This window comes from Perca flavescens, chromosome 3 (genome assembly GCF_004354835.1).
Source record: "Perca flavescens isolate YP-PL-M2 chromosome 3, PFLA_1.0, whole genome shotgun sequence".
NCBI lineage: Eukaryota > Metazoa > Chordata > Actinopteri > Perciformes > Percidae > Perca > Perca flavescens.
In genome coordinates, this window is record NC_041333.1 from 10246473 (window position 1) to 10269490 (window position 23018).

General features: G+C 41.8%; 1 protein-coding gene across 2 annotated transcripts in view; it reads right to left on the reverse strand.

Moving 5' to 3' along the window:
- Positions 1 to 23018, reverse strand: part of aplp2 (amyloid beta (A4) precursor-like protein 2) — a 105278-nt gene that overhangs the window by 45012 nt on the left and 37248 nt on the right. For both annotated transcript variants that reach the window (XM_028572597.1, XM_028572590.1), the window contains exons 2-3: positions 13736 to 13909; positions 9710 to 9839 (exon numbers count right to left, since the gene is read on the reverse strand). In XM_028572597.1, coding sequence (XP_028428398.1) covers positions 9710 to 9839; positions 13736 to 13909 — 304 coding nt within the window. The remainder of the gene's footprint in view (positions 1 to 9709; positions 9840 to 13735; positions 13910 to 23018) is intronic.

The window sequence follows — 23018 nt, forward strand, 5'->3', positions numbered from 1 at the left end:
TTCTATATCAAATATATACCATAAATATAACACAAGGGTTAAGTAACACGATCTGAATATGTGCACACCTCTCTCACAGAGAGAGAAACTGACTCCCAGATCCTGCACACCGGATGCTTACACTGATTGATTCACTCACACACTCTCTCTTTATTTCATCTCTCCCTCCCTCCTCTCTCTCTCTCTCTCTCTCTCTCTCTCTCTCTCTCTCTCTCTCTCTAGCTCTGTCTGGTTCTCTCACACTCACAGGCTGCTTGGGTTGTGAGGCAGAGTGGGTTTCAAGCAGACGGAGTGTGCAGTCACACTGCAGTGGGTGATGGATGGTGGTGTTTGGAGAGCAGCTGTACCTCCCGCTTGTCTGTGTGTTTCTGCGCGTGTGTGTAGTTGTGTGTAAGTGTGCGTGAGAGCACACAGCATACAACCCCTCTTTCTGTGTGACCTCCTCTCCACCTTCTCCATCCATCCGCCTTTCCTTTAACCTTCGGTCTATCAGACAGCCTCGCTGACGCTCTCCTGCCTGCATCTAGGGGAGAGTGAGGGTAAGAATACACCCAATGTGCAGTATGATACCTTCAGCGCTGGATGCTTGCGAATTAAATTAAGCACCAACCAGGATGTGCTCGTCCACAGCACGGCTGTTCCGTTTCAGGACTTTCCAAAGGAAGCCCGCTGTAATGAGGTTCAGTGAAATCAGTGTGAGATCTGCACTTAATGATTAAATCTGTATTAAATCCACATCATGGGTTTCTCAGCTTATAATCACTCAAAATACTGAGTTTTTTTTTTTTGTATACCCATACAGGTTGATAGGTGAAATAATCAAGCCTGCATGTACTCAAATGTATTTTCATATTTCATATGTTCTATAATGTGTTATTATGATCGAGGAAGAAGATCACAGGAAGGCAAAGAGGCCCCTATGCGTGCGATGGTGGCATCTGGTTTAGATGTTTAAGTTAATAACAAATTAGAGTAACTAATTGACTAACTGATTGAGTAACAAATGGCCTTTGGAAGGGGCCATTCAGGATGTTTGAGTCTATTAGAGTAGGGGGACCTGTCAGTATTAGGATGAGATCATGAATAAGGGTTTCCTGATGGGCGGCCCCAGAAAGTATAAAATGTATGTTCAATCCTAAGATCGGGAGTAGGGTTGGGTATCGTTTGGTTTTTTTTCGATTCCGGTGCTAAATCGATACTTTTAAAACGGTGCCGGTGCCTAAACGGTGCCTGAACCGGTACTTTTCAATAAAGTAAAAAAAAAAAAGAAGAAGAAAAAAATAAGGGTAGTAAACAACAGTCAGTGACTTGTTTATTGCTAAGGCCATGGTCAAAATTAAAGATTTAATAATAATGTAATAACTATAACAATAACTTATTTCACCAGTAAATTGCTGTTGAACCCCAGATGGGAAAAGGGTATTTTACAATTACTGTGAATGCACCACGAGGCTACCTGTTTTAAGTGAATCTGTGTTGTTTAATTCCGACAATGGCAGCTGCAAGTGAACGCACCGTCTGTGATGTTTAATTTCGACAACGGCAGCTGCAAGTGAACGCACCGTCTGTGTTGTTTAATTCCGACAGCGGCAGCTGCGAGTGAACGCACCGTCTGTGTTGTTTAATTCCGACCATATAAACATACTGTATATCTATGAATTGCGACAACGGCAGCTGCTGCGCAGACTGTTACATCCCGCTGTAGAAGTCCTCCACAGTGAAATACAGTCACACTTTACACTGTTTAACGTTAGCTGTCAGCATTTTAACCGTGATTAATCCAGCTGCTAGCTAAAGGTAGGCTAACGTTATATGCTGTCAGGTGTAGTGTAAAGTCGAGCACCGAAATGAGGCACCGAAACTTTCGTTCTTATTCGGTCTCGTTACTACCGTTTACGTTGGCACCGGTTCCCTATTGGCACCGAGTTTCGGTACCCAACCGTAATCGGGAGACACTTTGGGCACATGCAACTTGTGTGTGTACACAGGGTTATCTCCTTTGTTCAATATTGAATAAAGCTGCCTTTAATCTGAAATCATCGTAGTCGTCATATGTGAACATCTCCATCATCCATTTCCAGAGAGTTCCATCTCTCACAGGTGTTTTCAGTTAATCTGGCTGATTGGACCTCTAGCCTAGAAATCTAGACTCCCCCTAGTGGCAGCAAATTTATTTGGCAGCCAGGGGGGGTCTAGGCACTCTCCGTTGACTTTCAAACTGCAAAAACCAAATTTTGGTCAAGCCAATCACATTGTGTATAGAGTCGGTGGGCGGGGCTTATGGCTGCTGCTGCTGGAAACAGCGGACTTCTGGAAGACTTGGAGTTAAGCTTTTCTTTGATAAAAGAACAAAGAACGGCACAGATGGAGGACCACAATGGAAATAAGTTTGTAACTTTCTTGTGTTATCCTCGACAGTTCTGTTAAATGTGCAATGTCACTGTGATGGCATCTTGTTATGCATTTATTTCTGTTACTGTCTAATAAATCAAATCAAATCAAAAGAAATCATTCTTAAAAAAGGAAGATGTGTTCGGAGTTTTGCCGACCGGATACGGCAAAAGTTTAATCTATCAACTAGCTCCGCTACCTTCTTTGTTGCTCTGCCTGGTTGTAGTGCTATCCTATTACGTGCAGAGGGAATTTGAAAGACAACCGTTTATCCTGCCCCTCGTATTGAGCTCTGTCAATGGTGAGTTCCCAGACCTTACATCTGGATGTGGTTCTGGCTTGTCAGGCTACCTCTACCCAGTAGGGCTGCACAATTAATCGCAATTTTATCGAAAACACAATATGAACTAGTGCAATATCCAAATCGCAGAGGGGGCGCAATATTTGTAAAATATGTGTCAAACCATTCTGAAATAAAGTACTGTGGGGCTGCAGAGACACCCCGGCCTACAAATCCTATCCTACAGACTAAAGAAAAAATCTTTGTTTGGTACAAATCCTTGCAAAACAAAATCACACTTCAATCATATATACTGTACATTTTTACATACATATATATATATATATATATATATATATATATATATATATACACATATACATACATATATATATATATATATATATATATTTTATATCAGCCAACGTCAACTCGCAGCCCGCGGGCCACATCCGGCCCGCCAAAGCTTTTAGTCATTTTTTGGATGTTTATGGCATTTTCTTGGACATTTTTGTCGACCAAACTGTAAACCGTAAACTCTAAGGGAGAAGACTATAATATAGGCAATATTACAGTTAAAGGTATTTGACTTTTTCCATGAAATAAAAGCAACAAACTATACATGTCTGCCCCTTGATGTGATTCTCATTTTCGGGGGGGGACCGGGGGGAAGCTGCAGGTTGATGTTCCATGATGAAAATTACATTTGCATTTAACACCTGGGTTCCACCTAGGGCTGCACGATATGAGGCCAGCATAAAATAACATAAACAGATATTAAAGTGTACTCAGTTCAGCATTTCTGCTGCTTTCAGTATTCTGCTAAAATACAACAAATTGCTCGTTGTATTTAAAACTAATGAAAGGAAATCATTTTTTATTGAACATTGAATTCAATATAAAAGGCTGCACTAAAAAAAAGACATTTTAAGTTACATTTGAAAGTAACTATATGTTACTTTTAATGTTTCTGAAACTGTGTAATGTTCCCTCTGATGATCATAAATGATCTGTAACAGCAAACGAGACTAACAGTGAGAGGAAGGCTAGTTTTATATAGTTTTTATCCAAGCCTTTGCCCAGGTCGGATTTTTCCCGCAAAGTCACAGAATGATTTGCTGCAGGTAGACGGCGCTACAGTAACACATTCTGATGGGTCACAGATTTCGGTGTAACACCGGAAAAACCTGTGCAACCAGGTAAAAGGAAGCAGAAGATTAGAAGAGTTTGTTCATGAACTTCTTCCTAAACCTTTTTGAACATGGGAATTTCTTATTTGAATTACTTACAATCATTTCGGTAGATTGTGCTGAGTAATACATGTCCTTATTTATCTGTCATTTTAATTTCATATACTGTATGTATGTATGTTCAAAATAAACTACTACTACTACCACTACTACTACTACTACTGCTACTACTACTACAGAGCCACATTTTTCTACGGATATTTTCTTTCAACAAACACAAAAAGTCTTTGAACGTCTTTTGCGATATGGCGCAGCCTTTCACGATGCGTTTATTGCGGCAGTTGATATAATGACGATAAAAAAAGCATTATATTGTGCAGTCCTGTTAGAAACATCTACAGTATAATAAAAGTCGTGTCTGTAGCTGACCTTTCACATAGGATTTTATTGATGCTGTCATAAAACTGGTTTTAAAAAGCTCAGAATCATTTCAACACATTCCCAGGGGCAAAGGAGTAAATAAAGCCAGAGGTGTGGTGATATAAAACAAGCCGGAGTTTGTATCCATTATCAACGTAATCACAATCCCCAGACTCAACACCTCTGATGATATCAGGAGTTGTCATTGTGTGACCTGCCCTCTCGTTAAATACACAGGCTTAGTCAACAGGAAATGCAAAGTGTGTGTCATGTCTGTAAATGGAACTAATTCAATTCCACTTCTCACCGAAACACGGCCTTAAAATATTTAGTTTGTAAAAAGTCTACAAGGTGGCAAGTCTCAAAGTTCAAGATGAGAGCCAAGCGTAAGCCTCAATACGCCTGAAATAAAAAGGGATCTATTGTTGGCAGCTACCAACAGCAATAGAAGTTAAAGAAGGTATATAGCAACAGCAATCAAATGTAAATTTGCCTTTTGAAAGATCGATATTAAGGATAGACCGATTATCGGGACGTTTTTTGGCAGTTTGCAGATTATCTGTATCAGCGTTTTATTTGCCTGATAACCGATAAAGTTAATGAATTAAAAAGTGATCTACTTTGGCTCGGCTACAGCTCTGTGTCTGACCCTCTGCTTCGGTTAAAGTGGTTACACACCAACCAGACGGCCGACCCTCGGCAGAAAAGTGGAAATGATCAGTCGCGTCCTCGAGGTCCAAAAAACTGCCTCGGAACACACTGAGGCGACACCAACTTGAGAAACGTAATACGTCGCCATAGCAGCAGGCGGCGCTACTCCATATTGTTCCCCAAGAAAAGAAAACCGCCAGCTGATTGGACGAACGCGTCACATGGGTTTGTTTTCTCCGTAAATTCAACGCCAGACTTTCATGGCGGCTTGTTCAGAATACGATCTCACATTGTACTGAAATAGTTCACTGAAAAATGTTTCTGAAAACATTTTAAGCGAGAAATAGGCCATGCAGTTGCTGAATCTGTCTTCATTTCAGCTCAACAAAGGTCAGTTTAAAAGATTTTCGTCAGATTTTGAGAGACTCTAGTCACCTCATTCCGCTCCCCATTTCCGGGTGAGTCCTGACTGCCCTGCCTCCGACTGAACATGTCAGGTCGGCCAAAATGAACGCCGACAGCACCCCAGACTGATGACGGCACGGGACACAACGAACAGACTCGAGTCACTGACCTCGCCAGATTGTCCAACGGCCGATTATCGGCCCCGTGTGTCCCGGGCTTTACACTAACCACTGAGTCTGACTTAAAGTTCCTGCCCACAACTCTATCTGACTCTCTTTTACTGGGGATTATGTTGAAAGTTTCTCATTCATTAAATAATTGCTTAACCCTTGTGTTGTCCTCGGGTCAAATTTGACCCGTTTTCAAAGTTTTTAATAACAGAAATATGGGTTTCTTTCAACCAAATTGCCCAAATAATAACATGCATGCATGGATGTACTGTATGTTGTATGGAACCCATACATTTTAACAAATTAATGATTACTTCCATTGGATTGTGGGTGTTTTATTACATTTTTATAGCATTTGAAAATAATTGAAACGGTTTCAAAACCTGAAACTAAACTTTGACTTTCTGTGATCCACTCAACATGCTCTGATCTTTACTGTTCGTCCAAGTAATCCATTACTTCTAAATTTGGTATAATGTCTATATAAAATAGGTTTATTGACCATGAATTTCAAAAAAGCGTCGAAAAAAGTGACAAAAACGTTTTTAAAAAAAGCACCAGAAGCATCGGGGTCAAAAGCGTCAAAAAAAAGAGGTTATTTTCAATTTTCATTTTGACCCTGAAAGACAACATGTTCATGGTCGACAGGAAGACAACACAAGGGTTAAAGCATTTAAACTACGTTTTGTGCTGGAGTTTGTAACATTCCAAAATCTTAATTTTGACTTAAAGATTTTCATTGTCACTGCAAATGCATATCGATCCCAAATCTACATACATACATCTGTGTTTACCCAAAACATGCTTTCTTTGCTTTGCTGTGTTCTTTTTCAGCAAGAAGCTGCTGCAGTCTGTTATCCCAGCAAATCCCACCACCCCCCCCAAAATGTAGTCATTGCGTAACAGATAGTCTACCATGCACACCAACCAACACCCTAGTCACACATGTGCCACTGACTGTTCTCACCATTCCAGACATAATAATAAAAGAGGCTCGAAAATAATCCTCTGCTGTTTGACGAAGGCATCATGCTGCAGGGATTAGAGAGCCGTGGAACAAAAAAAAAAAATCACATTCATTTGCAGAGCCATTGTTTGGGGGACAGGGAACATGGACGGATTGCAGCATAACCCATCTCTCTCTTTTTAAGCTGAGCTCATCCTCTGCTCTTGCATTATTCATATAAACCTATTAACTTGACATGGCCGCTGGTCTGGCCCTTTAAATCACACCTTTCAAACTATAGCCCACCTCCCTTTGGTCTATCTTCTGTCTTTTTTGATTCTACAGTAATTAAAGAATACATGGCAGAACCTCTTATGTCCAACACTATGTGACCTAGGGCCAGTGGTGGAATGTAACTAAGTACATTTACTCAAGTACTGTACTTAAGTACAATTTTAAGGCACTTGTACTTTACTGGAGTCTTTTTCTTTTCATGCCACTTTCTACTTCTACTCCGCTACATTCATCTGTTACAGCTTTAGTTACTAGTTACTTTACACATTAAGATTTCTGCGCACAAAACACATGTAGTTTATAAAATCTGATGTTTTATTATAAATGAAACTAGCTATATAAACTAAATATAAGGGCCTACAAGTCCAGCTGAAATGATTAGACCATTAAACACACAACTGTTTGGAGCCTTTCCACTTTCTAAAATGGGAGGATGTTTCCTCATCCAGTACTTTTAATACTTTAAGTACATTTTCCTGATGATACTTACATACTTTTACTTAAGTAATATTTTCAACGCAGGACTTTTACTTGTAACAGAGTATTTTTACAGTGTGGTATTAGTAATTAAGTAAAGGATCTGAGTACTCTTTCCACCACTGCCCCGGGCTGCACGATATGAGGAAAATATGCCATATGCAATAATGTTGCAGAATGACGCGATTACGTTACGAACAATGAATAAACAAGATATTAAAGTGTGCCCAGTTTAGCAGTTCTTTTGCTTTCGGTATTCAGTATCCAAGCTATTGCTTGCTGAATTTAAAACAAATTGAAGGAAATAATTCCCAACATTTTAGTTATTTTTGTTGATGTAACAAATTGAACATTGGATTGAATATTAAAAGGCACCACTCCATTTTTTTTGTTCAACTAACACAAATAATCTCGGAGTGTCTTTCGCATGACAAACACCGGGCAGGAAAGGTGAGACGGCAGAGGCATGCCGTGGCTCGTACTAATGATCAGAACCCTCCAATTAAGCCCCTGACACGCTCCATTACATAATTAAGCAGAAACCCTTTCAATAGCCTCCTTCTTGCCAACACCTTATGTTCATCTCTCCTTCTCCGGCTGGCTCCTCTGTTCTCACTGTTCAAAAGCCATTTGTAATTTGATGAGGATGAGTGTCGCAGACCTTTAACTATGATGACAGAAAATGTGTACGACCGAGCAATGGAGCTATTTAATCAATCCAGAAGAGGTCACGGGATTGTTTTAATTAAATGGCACTGTTGCTGAATCACAATGAGAGGTCTTGGGGGTGTTGATGGATGCAACCGTCGTCCACAGTGAAGACAGGAGGGCGGGGGCTGTGAAGTCTGAGGAAAATGGCTTCAGGATGGGAGATGAAAGCAAAACTGCGGTGGATTCCGGAGAGCGATTCGGCATGGGAACCTCTCTCATCCGTATTCATGTCTCAGCCACAGAGTCGACACTCCACTTGGGGTGTTTGCTGTCCCATGAATTTCCCAAAAGCCTCTTCTCTGAGTTTGCCAAAAATACTCTTGAATGGTAGCCCATTTCACAGTCCAGTGCAACTACTAATGGCTTTTTCATCCTGGGAAACGACACAACTCAATCAGCAAGAGGCTTTCGGACAGTGGAAGGGTGCTGGGAAGTGTTTGCAGCATAGAGGAAGATTTTTTTTCTCCCTGACATAGCTGGACAAGTACAGAGAGGAGTCTTGTTTCCGAACTGTATTTCTCCGTTATTCCAATCCTCAGAGGCAGCACGAGTGTGCTTTGTTTCTGTAATATAGGGAGCACGGAGACCTGTGGCCCGCAAAGTCTGAGGCTCCATCTGACGTTTTAATAAAGCAGAATGCAGCCACGTTGCCACTGCTGATTACAGTGATACAGCCGGAGACAAAGGAGGCCGAGAGGTGTGTAGGACAGCACAGGCGAATGGAGAGATGGAGAGTAATAAAGCAGGCCGCCTCACAGACCTCCCTCTCGCTGACCCTGTGTGTCTGTGTGAGTTTATGGCCCCACTGTCTGGGGGGTGGGGGAGAAATAAGATTGTGCTTTATTGCTCAACAAGCCTCCCCAGCAATAATAGCTTCGCCCCCCTTCATCCATCCGTTCTGAGAGACATTAGCTCCCATCCAGCCTGGCTCTGCTCAATCTGCAGCTCAAAGCCAGGATTAGTCAACTGAATCAGACTCTCAATATTGCTGTGTGTCACCTCTGCCTACAGCTAAGATGTATCCTAATCTCTCCTTTCTCCACGTTGAATAAAAGGACCAATATGAAAAGAGAAGGGGACAATATGAAGGATATGATTGAACTATTAGTGTACAGTGTCTCAGGTCTCTCCGCAGGTTCAGAGGAAGCTTCTTTCCTGCGGCTGTCACCCTACTGAACTCTTGCTCTAAATCTCGGTGACAATTTAACCTACTAACCCCCCACCCCCCGGACAATTTTCACTGCCCTACCCCACCCATACTGTTCTATTTATTTATTTACAGATGTACATATTGTAATTACACCTATACATAGCCATATTCTACTGCTCTTCATACTATTCATCCTGCACATACACTTATTCTTACTACTCTTATAATGTTCCCACACTGCACATAGCTGTACATACTGCACATATCTGTCTATATGGTTCATTCTGTATATCCATATTTATTCTATTTTTCTTATTATATATTCTGTTAATACACTGCATATATCTATATCTATATTATTCTTACTACTAGTATAATGTCACTGCTACTACATTGCACATATCTGTACATGTTGTTCAAACATTGCTCATATTACATTTTATATATATTCATATTTATTCTGCTCTTATAACACTGCAATATATTTCCTGTCCTGCCTATGCACCACCTGTCCATGTTTTTTTTGTTTTTTTTGCACTTCTGGTTGGACGCAAACTGCATTTCGCTGTCTTTGTACTTGTACTCTGCACAATGATAATAAAGTTGAATCTAAAACAAGCTTACCTAAGCATTTGTAAGGCACCACGATGTGGGCATGCCCTTTGCACACCTTCTTTTCCTTCTTGCACCAGTTCTCGATACGGATTGGCTGGTTGGCTTCCACCACGTTTGTGATTCGGAGCTCGGGATACATCTGTTGGAAGATGAAGCAAAGAGTGTATGAAGTATTCAGCTCCTTTACTTAAAAGTACTACCACACTGTAAAAATACTCTGTTACAAGTAAAAGTACTGCACTGATTGAAATGTTACTTAAGTAAAAGTATGAAAGTATCATCAGGAAAATGTACTTAAAGTGCTCATATTATGCTCATTTTCAGGTTGATAATTGTATTTAGAGGTGTAATGGGAAAAATTACATTTAAGCATAATTCCTTCTATTTTTATGTTTTATTTCTACTTTAATTCTTTTACAAATGTATCTATCTCATTTCCCACATGTAGATTTTGATTCTAACTTTGTGAGACACCCAGTCTGGAACATTATGTGAGCACTGTTTTCCTGAACCGATAAAGGTACAAGGTCACCCTAAAACCATCTCTAGTTTTCTTATGCCAGTTAAGATGTAACTGGGGGGATGACAGGGAGGAGGAGGTGAGATGACTCCAAGATGTCTCTTGTATTTCTCTGATTGTCTTCATGTGTATCAGATTGCCTGTCAAAATTGTAGCGTCATAATAATCCAAGTGCGTGTGTGCTGTCACTCTGAAGATGCATATAAGCCTAGTGTTTCTGTTCACTCATTTGAGAAAGTGACTCCACACTGGGCTGCAGCCTTTTGTGAAATCATGTTGCAAATATATATATGTTTTTAATAAAATACAAAAACCCAACTTGGTTCTAGTCTCAGTCTGTCTCATTTGTTTCAATTTACTAAACTCTGAAAACCTCTTCCCCCTGCTGCAAACAAATGAGACAGACTGAGACTAGAACCAAGGGCTCAAACATGCATATATCCTTCTAGGGCTGTCGCCGGTCACATGATTGGCCACCGCGACGTGACGTTGGGTTGCGTTTCTCCAAAACCTGAATCTGTCTCAACTTTAAAGTGCTCATATTATGCTCATTTTCAGGTTCATAATTTTATTTTGAGGTTATATCAGAATAGATTTACATGGTTTCATTTTCAAAAAACTCCATATTTTTGTTGTACTGCACATTGCTGCAGCTCCTCTTTTCACCCTGTGTGTTGAGCTCTCTGATTTAGCTACAGAGTGAGACATCTCACTTCTGTTCCCTCTTTGTTGGGAGTCGCACATGCGCAGTAGCTAGGTAAGGACTACTAGCCAGTCAGAAGCAAAGTATGAGGGTGTGCCCTGACAGTACTTAGGTAAGGACTACTAGCCAGTCAGAAGCAGAGTATGAGGGCTTTGGGCTTTTTTACTTTGTAAACCTATAACGTGCACAAACAAAGATATATAACACAATAAAGGAAAGGGAAAAAGCCAAAAAGCAAAGTATTCAAAGTAAAAGTACTCGATGCAGAAAGATCCTCCCATTTTAGAAAGTGGAAAGGATCCAAACAGTTGTGTGTTTAATGGTCTAATCATTTCAGCTGGACTTGTAGGCCCTTATAGTGTTGGCTACTTTAAAGTATAATAAAACATATTTTAAAAACTACATGTGTTTTGTGTGTAAAACTCTTAACTAAAGCTGTCTGATGAATGTAGTCGAGTAAAAAGTAGAATATTTCTCTCTGAAATGTAGCGGAGTAGAAGTAGAAAATGGCATGAAAAGAAAAGACTCAAGTAAAGTACAAGTACCTAAACATTTGTACATAAGTACAGTACTGGAGTAAATGTACTTAGTTAAATTCCACCACTGATATTGATTGATTTATTGATACCTCATTTTTGTGTCATGCACACAAAAATGCCCAACCCTCATGGGTTTATAAGACACCAAAAAAGTTCAGCTGGAGAGTTCAAACTTTTCATTACATTTTACAGAATTATAGGTTCTGTTGCAGCTCGATCGTAAACAAAGTATTCTGTCTCGTCTCCCAAGCTTGGCAAATAAAATCTGCTATGAAAAAAAAAAAGTTTCCTTTTTGAAGCATACTTACATTTTTCATAATCATCCAGCCCGAAGAAATCATCATAAACAGAGGTCATTTTGGTAAAAGTACATGTCCTTTATGTCCTCATAAACAGGACAATAAAACAAAGAAATGAACCTTGTTCTCAGTTTCATCCAGCTCACATAATAAACAAAGTCTGTCCTCCTCTGGAGTGGCATTAAACCTGCCGGTATACTAACAAATGAGAGAGATATTTTGTGTGTGTGTGTGTGTGTGTGTGTGTGTGTGTGTGTGTGTGTGTGTGTGTGTGTGTGTGTGTGTGTGTGTGTGTGTGTGTGTGTGTGTTAGTACGGGAGAGAGAAGGTGCGATAAGTGGAGCTTCAATGGGATCCTTTAATCCACGCTTTATACTCCCTGGATGCCATCTGCTCAACCATGAAAGAGCACGCGATTTACACTTTCCCCAAATGCCATCAAAATGTCATCAATAAATGCGAGTGAAGCTTGTGAGGAAGGCTGCTCGAAAAATGTACAGCCCTGCTTTTTGTCTCGGACAGCTGCATGATAAACCATGACAGCAATACCAGCAGTCTCTTGGGTTAGAAGACACAGACGTAGGAACAAGAAAAGAAAAAAAAGAGTCTAAATCTGAGGCTACCACCAGTTAGCTTATGTTAGCACAAAAACTGAAACCAAGGGGAAAACAGCTAGCCTGGCTATGTCTAACTGTAACAAAATCTGCCTACCAGCACCTCTCAAGTTTACCAATTAACACATTATGGGCCCTATCTTGCACCCGGCGCAGCGTGGCGCAAAGCCCGACGCAAGTGTCTTTGCTAGTTTAAGACCGACGCATATTGCTATCTTGAGGCAGCGGGAAGTGATCGTGCTAATTACCAACAAAAACCTGGTCTAAAGTCAATAGAGCAGCATTTCATTGTTATTTTAACAGTGAATTAGTAAAATGCGCCTAGGCTTATGCACAGCACGCGCACACTATGCTTGTTACACACACACACAGGGAAGTGCAGCAGCACACAAACATGAAAAAAAGATTATAAAAATATTACAGTGCAAATCCGCTATCATAATAGCAGTGCGCCAAGGTCCAAAAAGGGAATGGGAGATGACATTCTGATTGGTTTATTGCATGTTACGCCCAAAACACACCTATGAATTAATGAAGACACTAACTACAACCCTTTTGAAGCATGCGCCCGGCGCACGGACCCAAACTAGCAAAAGTGGATTTGGACAAGCCCTAAACGCACCTGCACCATGCGCTTCACGCCATGCGCTTAAAATAGGGCCCCTATTTCTCTATTTAATCCAGAGCTGCAAAGATTAATCACCAACTGTTTTGATAATCAATTAACCCGTTTAGAGTCATTTTTCATTTATGAAAAAAGATTATTATGATAATGGAAGCTCTGTAAATGGGCAAGCACCTCCAACCTTTAGTTCTCCCTAAAGTAATTTTAATTGGTTGTACCTATGATGGCAACTCACTTTGTGCCGGTCCTTTATAACTGACTTCAATTCCCCCACTTCTCTGAGGCTGGATCTCACTTCTCTTATTTGATATCTCCTCACTCCTCGGCTGAACCAGAAGTTGTTCTGGCGCTCCTTCTTGAATGCCGTCTCAAAGCTCTTACTCCTGCCCTGAGGAGGAGCTAGCATCGAGGAGGGATCATAGTGGAGCTACAGGCGAGGATACGGAGACCAGCCTTCCTGAAGGAGTTGCTAACTCCGCCCCCAACAGCTGACGGATTCATGTGACGCTTCAGACGAAAGGACGTCTCATCCCTCTAAAACACATTTCCTCATTTCCTCTTTCCTCGCGTGATAGCCTCGCCATCTCTCACGTGCTCCCTCTGTGGGACGGACTAAGAAGGCGAGGAAGGGAAGCAAGTGAAGGAAACGGGGATGCAATTTAAGTGAAGTGAGATCCAGCCTGAGACTGATAAATAAGATGGAGATTAGAGATGTGTCCGTGTCACAGTGACTCACCTCCTGGCAGTACTGCAGCACACCCTCTTTGGTTCCTACGCAGCTCTTGGTTCCGGATGGGTCGGGTTCCCAGCGGCCGGTCTGAATGTTGACATGCATGTTGAGCTTTCCGCAGAACATCGCCACCTGTGGCTCGGCCACGGCAAACCCTGTGCCTGCATTGGCTGCTAGTGCCTGTAACAAGACCGAGAGAGAGAGAGAGAGAGAGAGAGAGAGAGAGAGGGGGAGAGAAATGAGGGTTAATGCATTCAATCATTATAGAGCCTTTAAAAGCTGAACAGTATTGTGGCTGACTTAACTTGAAACACTGTCTGCCCCACTCGCTTGTCCCATAAACCTGTCATGAGCCTGACTAGGGTTGTTCTGATACATCAATCTGAATCGATGTATATCGATTCAATGATCCGCCATCCAATATTACCGATGCAAAGTGAAAATATCGATTGGCCTACATATCGCCCGTAACATGTGGCATCATTTTACATTCCCAACATTATACTTATTCTTTTCATTAAAAAGAGTAGTTTGTTTTAAATTAAGATGTCTGGTAGAACTCAGTAATGAAATTGTCAAATCATATTTGAGTTGCTTTTTTTGTTTTTGAGCTATAAATGGAACTGTGCTAAATGGGCTTATGAAATCAAAATCGTATCGTGGCAGATAACACTTGCACCCCTAAGCCTGACACAGGAGTCTGAACACATACAGTACGTTTCAGCGCATGCACTGCAATGGATAACTGTGCTCGATGTGACGGAGCAACATCAGAACTGGCTGTCGACGCTTGGCTGCTCCTGAGACTCAACTCCGCAGTGCTGAGAGAGCAGAGGGGCTCAGACAGGAGACAAATTAAAAGCACCTCGGGAATGTTTGGCTAGGTTGATGGTTAAACGAGTAGGGGATTGACTGGATTTGTGCACAAGGCTTTTTTTTTTTGTGTGTGTGTGTGCTCTAGTGCCCGTTGAGTGACTGAGAGGCTGCACAGAGAGAGCAGAAGGGGAAGAACAATCCCGCAGTCAACCATGGCTCACCCAGGCCTCCTGGGACCAAAAGCTTTCCACAAAAGGATGGATCATTTCTTCTTCAAAGTAAACACTGACGGATCACCACCCACTAGCCTATGTATGTGCTGTACAGACACATGTAAACAACAATTTGATGTAATGTAAATATGTGTTCTGAGCAAGCTTAGAATAGTTTTGAATTTTCAATTAGTTTTTGTTTGATTTTATTTTAGTTGTTACTTATGGATTTCATTTTAGTTTAGTTTTTGTTTTTTTCAGAATGTGTTTGCTAGTTGAAGATGAGTTTCAGTTTTGTTTTAGAGGTTAAGTTTTAGATAGACAGATAGATAGATAGATGGATAGATGGATAGATACTTTATTGATCCCCAAGGGGAAATTCAAGGTCCCGGTAGCTTAAAGACATCACACACAACATGCGCATACATCATAAACAGGATGATAAAATAACAAATCCACATGAATAATATGGACAATAAAAGATGAGATACTAAATAACAAATCCACATGAATGTACTAAGGGATGTAAATGCATGAGACGCTTGCAGCGACAGGGCAGGGACTGACCCTGTGATTCAGCATGCATGGTAAGGTGCTCAATGAGAGTGTGTGTCGTGGTGGCAGTGCAAATAAGTCCAATAGTGCCAGGATAAAGTCTAGAGACCAGCATTAAATATGGACAATAGTTTTTAGATATTTAGTTTTACAGTAGTTTTATTTAGTTTTTGTTAGAGCCAGGTATAATGTCTCAGAAGTATTCAGCTATACATATACATACAGAATACATGCTTTTTTGTTAGTTTTTTAGCCTGGTAATATAGTTTCAGTTCAGTATAGATAAGTTCTTTTTATAATATTTTTTTTTACACAGTACCACATCTTCACATTCTATAATGTTGTGCTTTTTTTTTTGTAACAAAGGGGCTTCACCCCCCCCCCCCACAAAAGAAAAAGAAAAAGAAAAACAGCAACAGGATGCCACATGAAAAAAAAGAGGAAAATAAAGAAAAAAAGAGATGCCACGGGGTACGTGCCTATCCGTCACAGTGTTGTCTTATCGCCATATCGTCGTACATTTATTTAGATTCCCTCCGAGTGAGAATTTAACCTTTTCCAATTATAAAAAGATTCATCACCTCTTTTAGTAATGTTAGATGGGCTGGTGGGTTTTTCTGCTTTCTTTTTCGGTAATATTAACTTGGGTCACAAAACGTATCATATCATATTGATTCTTTGACAAAACTGCTGTGGCTGCTTTTGTTTTTCTTTGTTTCAGTGTACTAAATATATATTTTTCACTGCTTATTTTTTAATTTTGGTTTAACCCTGGTTCTGAGATACCACAGGGCCAAAGATGATGTGATTTCCAACCAGAATTTCCCCATCTTTGTTTACCTCCCAACCCTCTGAACTGTAGACTGTATAGCATTCATGAGAGGAAATCTGCTATCTGTCCCGCGTGTCGTCCTTCCTGTCATCATTTACTGAACCCTGCACTTCCTTCAGCGAGCAGGAAGCAGGAACACCCAGTCTGCCTGTCCTTCAATACACAACCGCTGTCTATGGAAAATGGACACCAACTGTCCCAAAACTACTGTGTAATCAGCTTTCAGATGACACGGTGACAATAAGTCACGACTGCCCGTGGTGTAGTCTAATGTATTCTAGTGGGTATACTGTAATGTATATACAGTATACTGTATATTGGCCAGAATCAGGCCTTTTTTTTCTGGGGGAGTTTTGACCATCAACGACTTCATTTCCTGTATTCGGATACACTTCTATTGCACTAATTTACGGTGGAAATACCATTATTTAGCCTACGCGAAGAAGAAAAACACAGATGACAATTCAAAACATATCAAAAATATAATGGAAAGTATGTTGTTGCGTGTCATTGGGCATTTTTAACCTTGTATATGGAAATCCTGGAGCTTTCTTAGCGGGTATGCTGCGTATACCTGCGTATCACGTAGACTACACCACTGACGACAGCTAACACTCGCCTGATGCTAGGGGGTGTCACAGCACGGGGAACTCGAATGAACCAGTGAGGCCATGCAGTTCTGCGTGCCAAACTATCCCAAAACACACACTAGGGAGCCTCCAGACAGGAAGTAGAACGGAACTGATGCACCTCTTGATTGTCATAATGTCATCACGCTGAGTAAACAGAGAGATAAAGGGAGTGGGCGAGGAGTGTTGGACTCAAATGTCTGACCATTCGCTGCGTCCCCAGCCCTCAGGAGCCGCCGGCAGAGGCAGAGGTGTCCTCTGCAGCGCAGAGCCACGGAGGAAGAGGAAGAGGAAGAATGGAGTTACTGCGTGTTAGACAAAGCTCCCTGTCTGATTCTGCGCAGGCTCCTGGGCTGATAATAGGCGCAGAACAGAGTAGAGCGAGGACAAAACAAGTGCTGTGTAATCAGCAGTTGACTGTAGCGTGTGATGAGGCCCGCTGAGCCAGCCAGAGTGCACACACACACACACACACACACACACACACACACACACACACACACACACACACACACACACACACACACACACACACACACACACACACACACACACACACACACCCACAAACACACACACACACACAGAGCTCCAGCCACATGCATATATTCAGCCGCACAAGTCCATGCAAACACATAACACGCTATCGTAAAACACACAAAAAACATGCATACAGCCACACAGGCACATGTTCCTCCACGCAGGCAAGCAAAACACTATCTTGATTTGAGGCACAGCAGCCTCACATTCAACATCATTTCTCCTCCTTCCTCCATCTCCATGTCTTTGTGCTGCACTCCTCCCTCGGTCTGCATTGCCACAGCCTTGTTTGCTCTCCTCCCTCTCATTCCTTTGTGAGACTGGCTCGGGTTGTACGAGAAGCAGAGAGGTGGGGAGGAAACGTGGGACGCGGTGAAACATGTTATGAAGGGAGACAAGGGTAGGTACAGCCTGACCACAACTAGACTCTGCGGCTGTGAATAAACAAGTGTCGGGGCCTTCTTTACGCCCCTTTGACTCCACTACAGAGATTAAAGTCTCAGCGGGGCTTCAAGTGCAACAATCACAGGGAAGGCAAAGTGGAGGCTGTTTATTAAACCACTGCCTTAAAGGTCCCATATAGTAAAAAGTGAGACTTCCATTAATATATTTTTATTTTAGGCCTTTATTGACAGGACAGCTGAAGAAGTGAAAGGGGGGAACGACATGCAGCAAAGGGCCATGGGTCGGAGTTGAACCCAAGCAGAAGGATGACTGGCCTCGGGAAAGCCGATCGGACACTCACTTCTGCTGACAGTAACATCCCTGGTGGTGATGGTGCAGGGGACATGACCCATACCTTTGGTGCGGAAGATCCGTATTCCCACTGTGATACATCAACCATTGTGTCCCTGAGCAAGACACTTAACCCCTAGTTGCTCCAGAGGGGTGCGACCTCTGATATATAGCAATTGTAAGTCTCTTTGGATAAAAGTGTCAGCTAAATGACATGTAATGTAAAATAAGAGGACACACGCTACTGTAGTAGAGAGAATCAACTTTGTCCCTGAGACATGTTAGTAGAGAGTTTGGGTCTCATCTTGAAAGTTTTTACTGGGTCGGTCGTGACTGAGTGTTGGACAGCCGTGACTAGGACATTTATTTCAAGGCCAGTTGAGCACACAGCTGGAGGGTAGTGAGCAATTTTTTAACATCATCCATAGAGCGATTTGTTCTGTCTGCCAGCAAAGGCCGGTGAAATGGAATCTGAAGAAGAACGAAAAAAGGGAAGGAATAGAAGTTACTGCTAGATTCAAAAGGGAAGTGATGATGTATGCAAACTACAGGCCACAGTTAGCTGTGGGTCAGAGCTTTGCTCTTGTTTTTCTTTTCAATGTGATTCAAATGTAACTGAACTCTCTTTCTCTTTAAGGTCACCTGGAATAACTCTGACAGTAATTTGCTTCGGCAGTTTGTCGTGTTTCCAGATGATAACGGAGGGGACTTCATTTCAAAGATCAAAAGTGCACCCTGATGGTAGCCCTTGAGGATCACTTGTCTTCCAGTTTAGTTTTTTTTTAATGTAGTTCTAGCGCAGGAAGCTGCTGATATTGATCATCCGGGTCCAAACTAGGGCTGGGCGGTATGGATATAGATACCGCAACGATATTGTAGTGTTGACTATTGGTGCTTTCACAAAATATTTCCACAATGAGATTTTTGATAAAAAAATCATCTGTAATGTGGATATAATGACTAAGTGGGTAAAGGCAAATAATAGAACAGTTGCAACATTCTGGTAAGTTCAGAAAATGACATCACTTCACTGTAATGCAGCCTTTAAAACCAGGAAAAGACAACACTTATGCCATATTAGGATATCCAAAATCTAAGACGATGTATAGTCTTATATCCCTTGTTTCTTTCACCAAGTCTCCACACACACACACACACACACACACACACACACACACACACACACACACACACACACACACACACACACACACACACACACACGCACACACGCACACACACACACACACACACGCCGGCGAGATCGACACACACACCAACGCACAAGTATAAACTTCAGGCCACTTACGTAGGCTACGGGCGAAAGCTCTGCGTGGAGCCTCGGCAATAACCATAAATCACGCTTAAGACTCATGGAACTGCTAGTGTATATCAAGCTTAAAGGCTTATATGACAGGAAGGGTTGGCTGGATTGCCAAGATCTGCAATCACATTTAATTAACTGGGATCAAACAGATGAGTCACGGACATTTCGACAGGTTACAGGAAGAGAAAGGGGTGGAACGTGGGCGTAAAAATACACAAAAATACATATTTCGAGATGGAGTCGACAGACATTGATAGTTTTCAGAGACAGGGTAAGAACGAGGTATTTTCATCTATTTTCGTTCCCGTTCTATCGTGTATAAATCACTATCAGGTAGAGCTGTGTTGTATTGAAATATCTAAAGCTTTAGCAGATCCATGTGCCACTGACTGTTGTCGATCTACAGACTGGAAAAGCTCTGATTTGGGTCTGGAAATCAGCACAGACACAAATTTACTGCAAAAATATGCCGCCACGCCTAACAAGCGCAAGTCATCAAGCATCCGTCTCTCATTGCTGACTCAACGTGAGATGTTATATCATGTTTAAGTGTGAACACTTGTTGCTATGTGGAGGTTAAGCAAGTCACAGGGGGAGACAAAAGAGGGAGTGAGGGAGTGGAAGTTGGAAAAAAGGGCGAGGCAGTGAGAGAGAGCGAGAGAGAGAGAGAGAGAGAGAGCGATAAAGCAATGACAAATAGGGTAAATAGACGGCGGCAGCAGGGAACGCGCGCTGATTGGCTTATGTCCCGGCTTAACATATTTTTCTCAAAACGAACGCAGACTGCAACGCAATAAAAGAGGACGCGAGGCGGCGTGAGCGCCGGAGAGACAGGCCTGCCACCGCAGACGCTTGTCAAAAGCGGCGTAGGCTGAGGATCATTTAGCTCGTTTGCACTCTTCTCTGCAAACACCACACCAGTCTGTTGCTGCTTTCCCAGTCTGCCTCCAGCACACAAACATGTTTTATTAGCCTGCTCTGTGCTGGGAGCCAAGTTTCACAGAAAACAAGCTAAGGCAAGTCAGATAAAAAAACCAACCATGGAACATCACATGGACACACAAACAAACACACACACTCTTTTTTTAATCTTGTAACGGATAAATATACCTTATGAGTCTCTCTAATGAGCAACACACACACAAGACACACACACACACACACACACACACACACACACACACGCACGTAAATCTGACTTCATTTCCAGTGGAAAGCATTACCCAGTCACACTTAAAGCAGAAGAGAGATGTTATTTTGAGTTACTGCTCTACAATCTACTCTGCATTACACCGTCAAGCGTCATTTTATGATGCACACATGTATATATAGTTAACTCGTTTTTTTAATGTTGCAATACAACCTCCCAGCTGCCACGCCTTTCTTATCTTAAAAATAAATTGGAAATATATACATGAGAGAGCCAGGTTTTATTTCTCGCAGGATTATTTCCCAGAGCCTTTCATTTCTTGCTGTGTGTGAGACTGACAGTGAGCAGAGTGTGAATGAATGCATTCATATGAGAATGCTGAATGTCGGGTGCAATGAAATAACTATAAAATCATAAAAACTTTGACAAAACCAAATTAAGGCTTTACACTTAACTGCGATTGATTATTTAGCTCGGGGATTTGTTCAAGCTGTGGAAACCGTTTTTGAGGGCAGTACAATACTAAAAAGGCAGAAAATGGTCTCTTCTATAATCCAAAAGGGAGCAAATGAAGCCTGGTATCTTCAACAATGAGGACTGTACGCAAACACCAGCAGGAATAATAGATAAAAGGAAAGAGCGGCTAAGACTTCTGGCTCAAACACACAAACTAAACACAGCGAGGTTTTGGAAAAAATCCCCCTGAACCGGTATAGGTCAGTTTGACCTACCACACAGCATCTGGGCGGGATCCAAAGAAGCTAATCCAATCTCTGTGTGTGTGTGTGTGTGTGTGTGTGTGTGTGTGTGTGTGTGTGTGTGTGTGTGTGTGTGTGTGCGCGCGCGGTGTCTCAGGTCAACCACTCAGGGCAGCATGATCAGCAGTGTGTGAGCTCAGGACACACTACAGGAGGATAGTGGGTAAGAGGAAATAAGATAAATGAGCGCCATGATGTTCAAAACGCCGCGGTTTGAGTCCTAGTGATGATTCTCTAACACAAACACAAACACAGATTCCTCTGTGACGGTTTAATGGACAGGTTAGGTTGTTGTGCCCGGCTGACATTTCTGACAGACGCAATTGCTGGCAAATTGCCCGCGTTGCACCAGGGATGTAACGAAGCACCGTGAATCGGTTAAAAATCTAAACAAATGTTTAAAAGATTACAACCGGTTGATCGCGGTGCAATTTTTAAAACGGCCTGGGGCGTAATCTACTTTAGATTTCACTTGTTTGACTTTAGATTTTTTTGAAAGCTATAGTGCGTAGTTTCTGTCGCCCCCATTAGGAATTCTAAGTAATGACAACAACACTGTTGTTGCATCCACGTGATACAAGCCTCCGGTGATCTTCGATGGACTCTTCAGAAGCGGTCATTATCTTCCATTCGAGTTTCTGCGCGCGAAAGTCACTGGACGCCACCATCTTCTGAACACAGCCATAGTGAGAAATCCAGAGAGAGTTGTGTGGAGCTGATAGGCTTCATTAGCGTTGGAGCAACTCATTTGGCAATGGCTTGAACGCAACGGACGTTTTCATTAATATCACAAAGTCACGCACTAAAGCTTTAATGTCATTTTTGTCATTTAAGATAAAATACAATTTCAGTTGCACTTTTGATGAGAGGACACATCATTTGTTTTGCACAGTTTATAGAAATAACAGTAGGAATAGGAATATTTTTCAGTCATTTGTCTGCAGCTCATTCTGGCAAACAAATCGTTTCGTGAACTTTAAAATGATGAATCGTGAGATAAGTGTATCGCAACACCCCTACGCTGAATACAATAGCAGCTCATCTCCAAACCTTGTAGGCCTCACTGAGCCATGGCAACTAGTCTAATTTTGGCAGAGGTACAGTACGGTGAAGCCATCAACACAGTCTGGCCTGTATAAAAGCAGCTCCGGAATGAGGCACCGGTCGGGACACATGGGTTCCCAGAATGCTTAGTGTCCATGTGACTCTGCGGAGAAATGCCTGGCATCGCTAATCCACCTAATCCTTCTCTGTAGTGACTTAATAACAAGATAGGTGTGCGCGCGCACACACACACACACACACACATATACACCTGTATATGATCTACTGTATATAATATATAGGGACTAAGAACTAACATTGATTTCCTTTTCTTATTGTGTTGACGAGTATTAGAGAGCAGTGCTCACTGCAATTACTGCGTCAGGCTAACGTGAAGGGGAGCAATTACAGCCTTCTTTATTAGCTTCTATTACAGTAAAGCATTTATATAACAGCTTTCAGAACATCATGTTCTTGTTCATTGGGTCTCGTGCATGTTGCTTCTGCAACAACTGAATTTCCCTGTAGGGTAGTTTGAAAATGCCAAACACATATGATTTAATGCCTCACAGAACAAAAACAAAAACACGATATGTATGCAGAGGTTTGACCTATTGATCAATGAATGCTGATATTTCAGGGTTGTCTAAACAGCTTTGTAGAAGAAAATGAATTACCTGACAGTTTTAGT